Source organism: Trachemys scripta, chromosome 19, assembly GCF_013100865.1.
Source record: "Trachemys scripta elegans isolate TJP31775 chromosome 19, CAS_Tse_1.0, whole genome shotgun sequence".
Taxonomy (NCBI): domain Eukaryota; kingdom Metazoa; phylum Chordata; order Testudines; family Emydidae; genus Trachemys; species Trachemys scripta.
This window is the reverse complement of record NC_048316.1, coordinates 17,046,759-17,060,210: the sequence shown is the minus strand read 5'-3', so window position 1 is coordinate 17,060,210 and position 13,452 is coordinate 17,046,759. Positions and strand designations below refer to the sequence as shown.

At 54.0% G+C, this 13,452-nt stretch overlaps 1 protein-coding gene across 1 annotated transcript in view; it reads left to right on the top strand.

Moving 5' to 3' along the window:
* CROCC (ciliary rootlet coiled-coil, rootletin) overlaps window positions 1–13,452 on the top strand; it is a gene marked incomplete in the record, with an annotated part of 61,912 nt that overhangs the window by 1,725 nt on the left and 46,735 nt on the right. Inside the window, 2 exon segments of the mRNA XM_034753255.1 lie at window positions 1,703–1,844; window positions 2,907–3,058. Coding sequence (XP_034609146.1) covers window positions 1,703–1,844; window positions 2,907–3,058 — 294 coding nt within the window.

Below are 13,452 nucleotides of genomic sequence, written 5' to 3'. Positions count from 1 at the left end.
AGCTGCACCCCTGAATAACTTGGGTCCAAATCTGGGCTCCTCGTGGGATAAGTAGAGGGGCTGGGGCTTGGTAATGGAACCGGGAGCCTTTTGCCTCCGAGCTCTTGGTTTGGGTCTGAACTGCCAGGAGCGATGGGAAGTTGCTTCCATCCTGGTGGCTGTTCAGTGGCCTGTGTAAAGCGAGTGGGTTGGTCTCCAGCCAGGTCCCTCGTGCCCAGATTTCCACACCCCACAAAAACCTTTCTCACCCCCGGCCCCTTTGCCTCTGCGGTGAGGCCGAGGGTTGAATGGACGGTGTCACGGTGGGAGCTTGCCCTGCCCTCGACGGACCCACCATCAACCTCTGCGCGCTTTGGATCAGGCGCTACCTGAGGACTTCAGCCTCCTGGGTTGTCAGCCCAGCACTAGAAAGTGAGCGACGGGGTGTGAGGATTGTTCTCCCCAGGGCCAGGAGCTGGAGGCTAGGATCTGGCGCCCCATTGATTGGGGCTGACAGTAAAAATACTCTTCTCCTCTCATTCTCAGCCTGACCCCAGGGACTATTGGGTCTGGCCTGGCCCCATGAATCTCCCTTGGGGAGGGTGGGGTTGATCCCATTGCAGCTGAAACAACCATCCGTCGGCCTTGCTGGTGACAAGTGAAGGGGAAATGACCCAGAAGCCTGATGTGGACTTTCCCCCGCGTGATCTGAACCCAGGACAGGCAGGTGGTGACCAGGACCCTAGAGGTGCTGTCGTCCTCCCTGGGAAAGATGCTGCCACGTTTAAGCAAATGAGGGTGGAAAATGGAACCTGCAGTGGCCGGCAGCCTGGGTATTGCCAAGGATTTTTGTGGCATGTCATAAAGTCCAGTGGATTCGTTTTTTTTATTTGTCCCTGACTGAGTCCAATCATGGGGGTGCTGGGGCACTGATCTCTTACACTAGCATCTTGGGGCCAGGGGCCGCTAAATCTCCCCCTCCCCCCAATATTTCCTTTTCCCAGCTCCTGCTGACGTTTCTTTCCTCTGCTGTTCGGGGTGAATTTGGGTATTAGCACAATGCAAAGGACCTGTAGAGCAGCCAGGTGCTGTGTAAACTCCCCCATGCCCACCGCTGTTCTTGCTGCTCCTCCCTCATCTCTGCCCTGCTCCTCTGTCCTGGGCCACTGCAGGCGTGTCCCTCTCCTGAGCAGGTGCGTGCAGTGAGTTTACAGCATGGCTGGATATGTGATAGGGTGAAACCCACCAGACCTGCAGGATTTGAACCCAGGTCAGCAGGTTGGCTGCTAATCCCCTGGTTCCATGTTGGCTTTGCCTGTGATGTTTCTGGGGACCTGGGTCCAATCCAGCTAGACGGAGTCTTGAGCATCCCAACTTCCTGTCGTTGGCCTCTCCACAGTCAGTCACCTGTATCCCAGCCACAGCTGGTTAGGAGGGTTGGACGGGCTTTGCATTGTGTCTTGATTGGCTGACTGGTGTCTGAGCAGCACCAGGCTGCCTCCCAGTATGTCTGTCTGGGGAGCACGAGTTGCAGTGCCAGGAAGGTGCAGAGCGAGTTCAAGGCATTTGCCAAGGTGCACAGGGCCACGAAGGGCCAGGAGGAGGCCGTACGGGCTATGGAGACCTCCTGGGGTAGCTCCTGTCCGTAGGGGGAACAAGCGACCGAGCGCCAGGTTGGCGGGCCTGGCTCTCGCGCTCAGCCTGCTGTGTTCGCGCCCCACAGAAGCTGGAGAGTAGCGTGCTGACCTCAGGGGAGGGGAAGAGTCTTACCATTCGGGGCAGCTCTGAGGACGCGCCCCCCACCCGCCTGCCCGCCCGGATCCGAGAGATCGTCGCCGAGAACCTGTCACAGCAGGAGAGCCCAGGTAGGGTTGTGGCAGTCCTGCCCCCCTGCCGTTCTCCGTGTCCATCAGTCTAACCCGCTCACCGCCGTACCCTACTGGGCTGAGCCTCGTGCTGGGGGAGTGCGTGGGTTCTGCCCGGCCACGCCAAACCACAGCCACCAAGGAGCAGCTTCTCGGCGGGTTCTTGGCCCCTGGTCCTTGCCAGGCTGTGCCCACCTGATGGCTGCGGTGGTAGCTTGCCAGGAGCCTCAGGACCATGCCTAGATGGTGTGGAGTGCAGCCGCCTTTGCAGAGACTAGACCCCAGTCTGCTGGATCCAAGCAGGCCGGCTGCCTTGCTAAATTCCCCATCCCCCATGCAGTGCAAAACTGGTGCTTTAAAGGCTCGGGGCCCCTCCCACAAAACCTCCCTTGCTGTGGGGCCCACCAAACCAGGGGAGAGCTGGGCCACCCACGGCAGCCAGATTAACCCTTCCAGTGCCCCGGGACTGTGCCCTGATGGAGCGCCCAGTCTGGGTGTCCACTGCCAAAGGAGGTCGCTGATTTAGGCAGCAAAGCAATGCAGCCCAGGGAGGGGCTTGGAGCTACGGCTGCCTTGTACCTCAGTTGATATTCCCCCCCCAGCACCCCCGGCCCCACTTTCTTCTCCATCTCTTGGAGCCCAGGGTCTGGCTGTATCTATCAGCCTCCGTCTTCCCACAAAGGGCTCTACATCTCGTGCTGCCACTGGCCGCTGGCTTGGGAGGCTTGTGTTGAGGGCTCCCAGGAAATCCTGCTGCGACTCTGCCCTGGGCTTGGGAGGAAGGGGACAGGGCTGGGCTGGCCCCACCTCGCTCTGTGGCACCGCTGGGTGCGTCACGTGGAACGTGGGTGATCACCCATGCGGCCGCATCTAGTATTGTGGATGTCATGCCTGTTACCAAGGCCTTAAACTGGGGTGATCTGGACCTCTGCTAGGAGAGCCACAGGGCCAGCTTCTTCTCCAGGCAGCCGCCTCCCTGTGGCTCTGGGGTGGGCGCCCCCAGCTGGGCGCTGATGCCCGTCCTGCCCTGCTCTGCTACGGCTCTCGCTCTTCTCCCCGCAGCAGCCTGCCCTGGGGAGATGTCGTCGCTCCTCTCCCTCCAGGAGGAGAACCGCATCCTGCAGCAGGAGCTGTCCCGTGTCGAGGACCTGCTGGCGCAGAGCCGGGCCGAGCGCGATGAGTTGGCCATCAAATACAACGCCATCAGCGAGAGGGTAGGTGTGGGAAGCCGTGCCTGTCCGGATGGGGGTGGATCCTCCCCCGCCCCCGGGTCTGTGTTCAGGCAGGCACCATAGGATGTGCTGGGGCAGCTCCATTGAGCTCTGTGCTCAGGGAGAAGTCCTTTGTGCCAGAAATGGGGCTCTGCCATGGGGGGGAGGGGAGGTCGTCATCGGAGCTGGGCAAAACTTTTCATCTGAAACTTTTTTTTTTTTTTTTTTTTTTGGCAAAAAACAGTGAAGAGTGGGGTCGACTGAAACATTCCGCAGATTCCGGTCGATTTCACCAAAGTGTTTTAGTTGAAGCGGACGTGTGTGTGTGTGTGTGTGTGTGTGTGTGTGTGTGTGTGTCGGGGGGGGGTGGGAGGGGAGGAAGACACTGAAAAAAATTCTGAAAATGTCAGAACATTTCCTTTTGACAGTTTCCAAACGAAACATTTCAACTTTTCACGTTGAAATGCCCTCGAATTTTATGACAAAAACATTAAAGGGAAAATAAGAATATAAGAACGGCTAGACTGGGTCAGACCAAAGGTCCATGTAGCCCAGTGTCCTGTCCTCCGACAGTGGCCAATGCCAGGTGCCCCAGAGGGAATGAACAGAACAGGGAATCATCAAGTGATCCATCCCCCGTTGCCCATTCCCAGCTTCTGGCAAACAGAGACTAGGGACACCATCCCTGTCCATCCTGGCTAACAGCCATTGTTGGACCTATCCTCCATGAACTTATCTAGTTCTTTTTTGAACCCTGTTATAGTCTTGGCCTTCACACCATCCTCTGGCAAAGAGTTCCACAGGTTGACTGTGCGTTGTGTGAAGACATATTTCCTTTTGTTTGTTTTGAACCTGCTGCCTAGTAATTTCATTGGGTGACCCCTGGTTCTTGTGTTATGTGAAGGAGTAAATAACACTGCCTTATTCACTTTCTCCACACCCGTCGTGATTTTAGAGACGTCTATCACATCCCCCGCGTAATGCTCAGCATGGAGCCGCCCCCTTTCTTCGTTCAAGCCACAATTGTTTTTTCACGACTTTTCGATTGGCCAAAAATTTAGAAAAATCTTGTTTTTTTTCAGGTGACCCAAAATAACTAGAGACCCTCATTTTTTGGGCGTTACCAGCCGTGAACAGAACAATCTGTGATTTGCCCCGCTCTAGCCATCAGGCCTTAATGAGGTGCAGTAGGGCAGCTGAGTCTGAAGAAACATCCTCCCTCCCCACCCCCGGGGTCTCCTTGGAGCCTCTTCCACCTCCAGTGCCGGTGGTGAGGGTGCGTGTGCAGGAGGCCCATGCACTGGGGATGGGGCCCTGTGTGTTCTAGCTTGGAAGCAAATCTGCTGGGTTCGATTTGGTTTTGCGTCTGGTCTCTTGGGGTTGGTGAACCCCATCGCTTCGGGACTCTTCCCCGGCCGGTGTGCTCAGAACATCTCGCTTTGTCTTAAACCCGACTCTCCCCCTTCATAGAATATCAGGGTTGGAAGGGACCTTAGGAGGTATCTAGTCCAACCCCCTGCTCAAAGCAGGACTAATCTCCAGACAATTTTTTGCCCTAGATGGCCCCCTCAAGGATTGAACTCACAACCCTGGGTTTAGCAGGCCAATGCTCAAACCACTGAGCTATCCCTCCCCCCACAGAGGGATAGCCACATTGAAACCAGCTGAGCCCTGAGATCTGGTTAGGAACCAGGGAATGGCTGTCCCCAGGCAATGGTGCTCGTTTGGCACTGCGTTAAGCACTACAGCGGGGCCGGGAAGCATGCTCTGATAGCTGGGTCGAGTTTCCAGCTTGTAGCACGTCTGTGTAGCATTTCAACTCAGCCCTTGCCAGTAAGCACTGTGGGGAGAGAGGGCTCCTGGTTGTTGCCTCTCTACCAGTGCACGTTGTTGCTGGGGTCTTGGCTGCTCCTGCCTCGCTAGGGGGGCCCGTGCAGTTGCATGCCTGGCTGCTCTCGACCTCCTGCTGGGCGGAAAGTCCCAGCTCTCTCGCATTGATGTGCCAAGATGGGAACGTGCTGTGGGGGCCGACTGATAGAGAGTTGCCACCCTTCCAGGATTGCCCTGGAGTCTCCAGGCATTAGAGCTTAATCTTTAATGAAAGGTTATGTCATGTGATGAAACCTCCAGGAACCTGGTCAACCAAAACTGGCAGCCCACAATGCAACGTGTTTCCCTGCCGGGGGGCCCCGTGCACAGCGGCACGTCTGGGGCAGTGACCCGGTGGAATACACAGGTTGGCTGATTCTGAGGGAAGTTGTGTGTGTTCTTGTCCGCGCCAGGATCAGGGGCCTGTCTGGGCATGTTCTTGCAGGGAATGTGACCGGGGCTTGCTGGGACTTGCCCCAGAGGAAATAAAAGGCCTGGTGGCTAGTGGTTGGGATAGCAGCCGGTCGGTGTCCTTGGCACTCACCTTGGGGGTGGGGTACTGACCTGCGCCCGACACAGCCGGGCGGGCCACGGGGGTTAAAGCACAGAAAAGCCCCTTCCAGTGACACTGAGCGTTTGATTTCAAACCAGCAGCTACAATGGAAGCTCTGAATCCCGTCCTTTGTGCGACTCCGGCTGCAGCGAAGGCCCCGAGGGGGATGTTGGGCCAGAGGGACCCTCCCACTCCCAACTCCCGCCCGTCGGGCTGCTTGAATGGAGGTTTTGTTGCTGGATTTCTCCAAGTGCAGTAACAAATCTCTGAAAAGCACTTAGGTCGGAGTCCCTTGGTGGGCTCTGGCCCCCAGGGGAGGGAGGGTGCTGGGCGGATGCTCTGGCCCCCGGGGGGGGAGGGAGGGTGGTGGGCGGTGGTTGCGTGTATGTAAACAGCACCTGTAGTGCTGTATGACAGCTGAACTGCACCCAGCTAATAACACGCTGTGCAGAGGACTTTGCACGAGTAGATCACAGAATACACCCCAACTGAGGGGTGATCGCGGGAGCTGGAGGTTGGGAGTTGTTTGAAGGAGGGGACCGGGGTGGTATTAGGCTGTTCCCAAGTGAGGGGCAGTGGGAGAAAGGAGAAAGTTTGGAGTGGGGAAGGGGACTTGGCTCACTGCCCCAAGAATGCCCTGTCTGCGGCCATCGGTATATACTTGGGGCAGCTAGCCCCTTGTGCCGCTGAGGTTACGTGTCTATATTTAGCACACTAGCTGGATCGGAGCTAGCGCCGGTATGTCTCCTTGAGCTAGAACTGACCCCTTCCAGCTCCAGGGTAGATGTACCCTTAGTTAGCAGGCGCAGGAGGAGGTCAAGGCCGAGATGCTGGCAGGCTGGAGAGCTTCGAAGATGCGGAGGAGAAGCGCAGACTCTGGGGGGGGTTGCCAGGGATCCCACGAGAAGCAATGATCAGCGCTGCAGGGGGGCAGTGATCTCAGCAGCGTGGGGTGGGCTGGAGGGGGGTTGACGGCAGAGGGTGATGAAGGAGAGGAGAGAGCTGCATGGTGTGAAAGTGGAATACCAAACACTACAAGGCAGTGGCACCAATTCAGATATTTTTTGAGGGCAGTACAGGAACCGACTCCCAGGCGCCCGGTCGCAGCACCATGTAGCCTGGCTGCCCCTCCATCTGTACGGAGGGGTGACCAGGTCAAATGTCTGTGTGTTGTGACCACGCAGCTGTGGCAATGCTCTGGCAGCAGCCACACTGGGTTAGTCTGGGATCGTTGCGGAAAGGCGTTCCTACAAGGCTCTGGGGAGAGAGAAAGCAGCGAATGGCTCCCCTGGCTAGATGGCCGGAGAGAGGTTTGATCCCAGGCGCTGTAGATCGATGCGCGAGGAGCTCTTTGTGAACTCTGAGCATCACACGCTGTGAGCTGGGAATGGGGCGGTGATTGATGAGTCCTAGCTCGGTCCGAATGACGGCAGATTCTTTCCTTCGAGGCTAAGCATGGGAGCGGCGGTTATCTCCGGCTTCGCTGGCCTGGGAGCGCTTGGCATAGCTCGCTTCAGTGATGGTGGCTGTGTGTCTGTCCTTATGGAAATAATAATAATAAAAAACCATAGCTCTGGGATAGCGCTTGTCATCGGTAGATCTCAACCCATGAAGTCGGGATCATTATCCCCTCTGTGCAGGTGGGGAAACTGAGGCACCGAAGGGGAAAGTGATTTTCCCAAGATTACCCAGCAGGCCGGTGGCTGAGCCGGGAACAGAATGCAGGTCTCCTGAGTCCCAGTCCTGTGCCTGAGCCGCTTGGCCTCTCCAGTGGCAACCTTCCTCTTTGCTAGCCCAGCCCATCCCTGGAGGAACATGTTGCCTTTCTCAGTCACTCTTTCAAGTGCAGTCCTGGTTGGTGGTGATGGGCAGGTGCTACCATCTGGTGCTACTGCCGTGGGCCGTGTTACAGCAGTTGCGGATGGTGATGGGTCTCTGTCCGTTTCTGAGTGGGTTAGTGTCCCTGTCGTGAAATCACCATCACAGCCGGTGCTAACTAGCCCCTGCTGTCAGCACAGGGGCCAAGGGCAGAGTAGAGCTGAGTGCCGCAGGGCCGGGGGTGAGGGCAACAGCAGGGGCCGGCACGTCAGTGGGGAATTGTGCAGCATAACCCGGCACCTTTATATTCCAGACCCCCAAATTATGGGGCCTGGTGGCGTCTGTGCGCTTGGACCCCAGAAACTGACCTACCTTGTGTGTGTGTGTGGGGGGGAGCAGGAGCTGTGGCAGGGAGGCGCGATCCCCCTCACGGTTTCTCATCTTCTTTTGAGGCAGCATTTTGGGCTAGCGACAGCCCTGGTGTCCGTGGCAACGGGGCAGAAGAATGGAAGGAATCCCTGGTTGCTAAGGCAGCAGTTGCTAGGGGAGATGGTAAACTTTGTTCATTCCAGGGCCTGAGTCTTTGGAAAAGGCAGAATACGTAATAATACTAATTGAGATGAGCAGAGAGGTGGGGCGGGCTCACCTCTTGGGCAGTTTATTCCAGACTCCACCAAGCTGAGACGATATCAAAAAGGTTGTAGAGCAGTTTTTAAACTAGGCGATGGGGGGGAAGCCGACTGCTGCAGAGGAGCATGTGGCTCGGACAGAGACTTCGCTTAGGGGAGAGTCTAATGATCGAGAATCTCCAGGTTATAGTCAGGAGCAGAGGATGGAGGAGGATAATGTAAGGGCCAGATCAGATGAGAAACATTCACATAAAAAAGAATCTGACACATCAGAAAAGGGCAGACAAATAAACAGCGACAAGTTTTTGAAGTGCTTGTACACAAATGCTAGAAGTCTAAATAATAAGATGGGTGAACTAGAGTGCCTCATGATAAAGGAGGATATTGATATAATAGGCATCACAGAAACCTGGTGGACTGAGAGCAATCAATGGGACACAATCATTCCGGGGTACAAAATATATCGGAAGGACAGAACAGGTCGTGCGCGGGGGAGGGGGGGGAGTGGCACTATGTGTGAAAGAAAATGTTGAATCAAATGAAGTAAATCTTAAGTGAATCCGCATGTTCCATAGAATCTCTATGGATAGAAATTTCATGCTCTAATAAGAATATAGCATTAGGGATCTGTTATAGACCACCTGACCAGGACGGTGATAGTGATGATGAAATGCTAAGGGAAATTAGAGAGGCTATCAAAATTAAGAACTCAATAATAGTGGGGGATTTCAATTATCCCCATATTGACTGGGAACATTTCACTTCAGGACGAAATGCAGAGATAAAATTTCTCGATACTTTAAATGACTGCTTCATGGAGCAGCTGGTACGGGAACCCACAAGGGGAGAGGCAACTCTAGATTTAGTCCTGAGTGGAGCGCAGGAACTGGTCCAAGAGGTAATTATAACAGGACCTCTTGGAAATAGTGACCATAATACAATAGCATTCAACATCCCTGTGGTGGGAAGAACATCTCAACAGCCCAACACTGTGACATTTAATTTCAAAAGGGGGAACTATGCAAAAATGAGGGGGTTAGTTAAACAGAAGTTAAAAAGTACAGTGACTAAAGTGAAATCCCTGCAAGCTGCATGGGCGCTTTTTAAAGACACCATAATAGAGGCCCAACTTCAATGTATACCCCAAATTAAGAAACACAGAAAAAAAACTAAAAAAGAGCCACCGTGGCTTAACAACCATGTAAAAGAAGCAGTGAGAGATAAAAAGACTTCCTTTAAAAAGTGGAAGTCAAATCCTAGTGAGGCAAATAGAAAGGAGCATAAACACTGCCAAATTAAGTGCAAGAATGTAATAAGAAAAGCCAAAGAAGAGTTTGAAGAACGGCTAGCCAAAAACTCAAAAGATAATAAAATGTTTTTTAAGTACATCAGAAGCAGGAAGCCTGCTAAACAACCAGTGGGGCTCCTTGATGATCGAGATACAAAAGGAGCGCTTAAAGACGATAAAGTCATTGCGGAGAAACTAAATGGATTCTTTGCTTCAGTCTTCACGGCTGAGGATATTGGGGAGATTCCCAAACCTGAGCCGGCTTTTGTAGGTGACAAATCTGAGGAACTGTCATGGATTGAAGTGTCACGAGAGGAGGTTTTGGAATTAATTGATAAACTTAACATTAACAAGTCAGCGGGATCAGATGGCATTCACCCAATAGTTTTGAAAGAACTCAAATGTGAAGTTGCGGAACTATTAACTATGGTTTGTAATAGCCATTAATGTTTAAATCGGCTTCTGTACCCAATGACTGGAAGTTAGCTAATGTAACGCCAATATTTAAAAAGGGCTCTAGAGGTGATCCTGGCAATTACAGACTGGTAAGTCTAACGTCGGCAAATTAGTTGAAACTATAGTTAAGAATAAAATTGTCAGACACATAGAAAAACATAAACTGTTGGGCAAAAGTCAACATGGTTTCTGTAAAGGGAAATCATGTCTTACTAATCTATTAGAGTTCTTTGAAGGGGTCAACAAACATGTGGACAAGGGGGATCCAGGGGACATAGTGTACTTAGATTTCCAGAAAGCCTTTGACAAGGTCCCTCACCAAAGGCTCTTACGTAAATTAAGCTGTCATGGGATAAGAGGGAAGATCCTTTCATGGATTGAGAACTGGTTAAAAGACAGGGAACAAAGGGTAGGAATAAATGGTAAATTATCAGAATGGAGAGGGGTAACTAGTGGTGTTCCCCAAGGGTCAGTCCTCGGACCAATCCTATTCAACTTATTCATAAATGATCTGGAGAAAGGGGTAAACAGTGTGGTGGCAAAGTTTGCAGATGATACTAAACTGCTAAAGATAGTTAAGTCCAAAGCAGACTGTGAAGAACTTCAAAAAGATCTCACAAAACTAAGTGATTGGGCAACAAAATGGCAAATGAAATTTAATGTGAATAAATGTAAAGTAATGCACATTGGAAAAAATAACCCCAACTATACATACAATATGTTGGGGCTAATTTAGCTACAACAAGTCAGGAAAAAGATCTTGGAGTCATCGTGGATAGTTCTCTGAAGACGTCCGCGCAGTGTGCAGCGGTGGTCAAAAAAGCAAACAGGATGTTAGGAATCATTAAAAAGGGGATAGAGAATAAGACTGAGAATATATTATTGCCCTTATATAAATTGATGGTACGCCCACATCTTGAATACTGCGTACAGATGTGGTCTCATCTCAAAAAGATATACTGGCACTAGAAAAGGTTCAGAAAAGGGCGACTAAAATGATTAGGGGTTTGGAACGGGTCCCATATGAGGAGAGATTAAAGAGGCTAGGACTCTTCAGCTTGGAAAAGAGGAGACTAAGGGGGGATATGATAGAGGTATATAAAATCATGAGTGATGTGGAGAAAGTGGATAAGGAAAAGTTATTTACTTATTCCTATAATACAAGAACTAGGGGTCACTAAATGAAATTAATAGGCAGCAGGTTTAAAACAAATAAAAGGAAGTTCTTCTTCACGCAGCGCACAGTCAACCTGTGGAACTCCTTGCCTGAGGAGGTGGTGAAGGCTAGGACTATAACAGCGTTTAAAAGAGAACTGGATAAATTCCTGAAGGTTAAGTCCATTAATGGCTATTAGCCAGGATGGGTAAGGAATGGATGAATCAGTTCTAATATTAGCTCTTGTACTCCACTTCTAACGTGTCTTGCAAATATGGACCCATATTATTAACCCCATTGTACTGATGGGGAAACTGAGGCCCAGAGAAGGGAAGGGACAATCCCTAGGTCACCCAGTGGGTCACTGGGAGATCTGGGAATAGAACCCAGCTCTGCTTGATTCCCCCGATCTGACTGGAGAAGAAGCCGGCCTGATCCCCTGGGACTGGAAGTGCTGCGGTGTGGCTAAAATCCATTGCATTTTCTAAGCGTAGAAACACTTCTATTTTTTAAAGAAGGCGAAGTTGGGGCGTTAAACTTCCAGACAGGCACTGCCGTTAATGGGCCCTCTTCTCTGTCGGGAGGCTCAGATTGGCCCTGCGGCCCCTTCACCGGGAACTGAGTGGCCTGTCTCTCTAACCTATAGAGTTTCTGAAGCGCCAGTTCCCGTCGTCTCTCGGGGCCGCGTGCTGTAAGTGCCCAGAAGTGGACACTGGAAGAGCGGTGCCACCGGCTGTTGAGATGTTGCCGCTTCTTCTCTGCGTTAGCAAGTTGTCCTCTGGAGCGCCTCTTGCTTTGAAACGCCTCTGCCTGGAGTAGCCATAAGAACCCTTCCCCCGTCTCTAGACATCAGACACCTCGAAGCACGTCACTCACGCCAGCGCCGTATGGGGTGGGTGCATGTTGTCGCGCCTGCTTTACAGATGGGGAAACTGAGGCACGGCTGATGAGCATGTCAGGGAGTGATGCTCCTGGACGTGTTCCTTGTGTCCTGAGCCCTCCTGCAGAGGCAACGTGGCGCGGTGTGTGTGCACCCCCTCAGGCTGGCATTGATTAGTTTGGGGGAGGGGAGGTGTCCTGGATCGAGACCCTTGAGGATGGAGAACTGGGGGGAATATCACTGAACTCCTCTGAATCTCCGTAGTGACACCGCTTGGGGGGGGGAGTTCTGCACAGCGTTCTCTGGCTGCCGGCGCTAGTGTCTGTCTGTCCATGTCTGGTGCAGACACCCGGGAGTTCCCCGGCCAGCAGTCTCCAACTGGGCACCAACGGGCTGCTCCGCAGACCCCCCGCCGACCCCGGCTTGGTCACGCGACCCCAGCTGGGCCTGTGCAGGCAGGCTGGAGCGGTGGCAGGCCACGGATTACGCTCGCTCTGTGTCTCGTTTCCGAGCCGCCCATTAGAATGTGAATGAGTCTCCGGGCGGCTTAGGGGAGACAATGCACAACCTGGGCCCCGCCGGCAGCTGGATTTCGTAGCCTGTGTCTCGAAGGCGCCGGGGCTTTGTGCCTCGCTGGAGCCGGGAGAGGGAGGGCTCTGCAAGGATCTGGGCACGCAGATGTCTGGCGACGCTGCCTGCAGGATGGAGCCTGAGGATCCGGCCCCCTCCGGGCCCCCTGAGAACCTCCCTGGGCTTTACGTGAAGAAGCGAGTGGAGCGGGCAAGTGGCTACCGCCTGGGCTGAGCTGGGCTGGCCGGTGGATGCCTGGGGCGGGGGGTGCTGGGGAGGGAGTGGGGGGTGCCGTGTGCCCTTGCAGAGGGATGCTAGGAGGGAACCCTTGGGGGGGGAAGCAGGAAGGGTATTGCCTGGGAAGCTGCATGCCATTACCAGCCGCAGCTGATCATCACTGGCTGCAAGAACAGACTCACAGAGCCCCTCCCGGGGGGGCCCTGCTCTGTCTTGATGCCCTCCAGGCTAGAGAGGGTCTGTGATTCCCCTGCTCTTCCTTCTGGCCTGGAAGAGCCCCCTACAGTAGCTGGATAGACCCAGGGTGCCGAATGAGTGCCCACAGTCCAGATCCCTGGGCCCCCTACCTTATGGTGACCCCTTGGGTCAGCCGGGGGGGGCAGGACTGGAGTGTGCTGGCCGGGAGAGCCGATCCATTCCTCTCTCTGTGGACCCCACCGGCTATAGGCCTTGCTGGGGGTGGTGGTGGGACCCGGCTGAGCTGGTGGTGGGAGCTGGTTGCTGTGCAGTGGGGTGGGCTCTTGGGGAGGGTTTTGCTCTGTGCACAGCCCCATGGAGGCAGCCGCTGGCTTGCTGTTCTGGACGCTGACCGCCACCGCGGGGGTTGCAATAAGCTTCGGCTTTTTGCCGTCGGGCATCCGGCTCGAGACCCGCTTCCAGCCGCAGAGGGATGATTTTGGGAGCCCTCTTTGTGCCGGCTGAGTTGACACCTTAACCCTAGTGGGCGGTTTGGCCACCCCCCCNCCTCTTTGTGCCGGCTGAGTTGACACCTTAACCCTAGTGGGCGGTTTGGCCACCCCCCCTGCAATGGGCACAATTGGCAGTTTTAGCTCTAGAAGCCTCAAAGGTGCTGCAGAGTGGGGGGGGGAGAGGGGGAGCAGAGCAGGGTTGAGGGGCACCGGCTGAGCTGAGGGGGGATCCCAGGGCTGGGGTACCGGGGG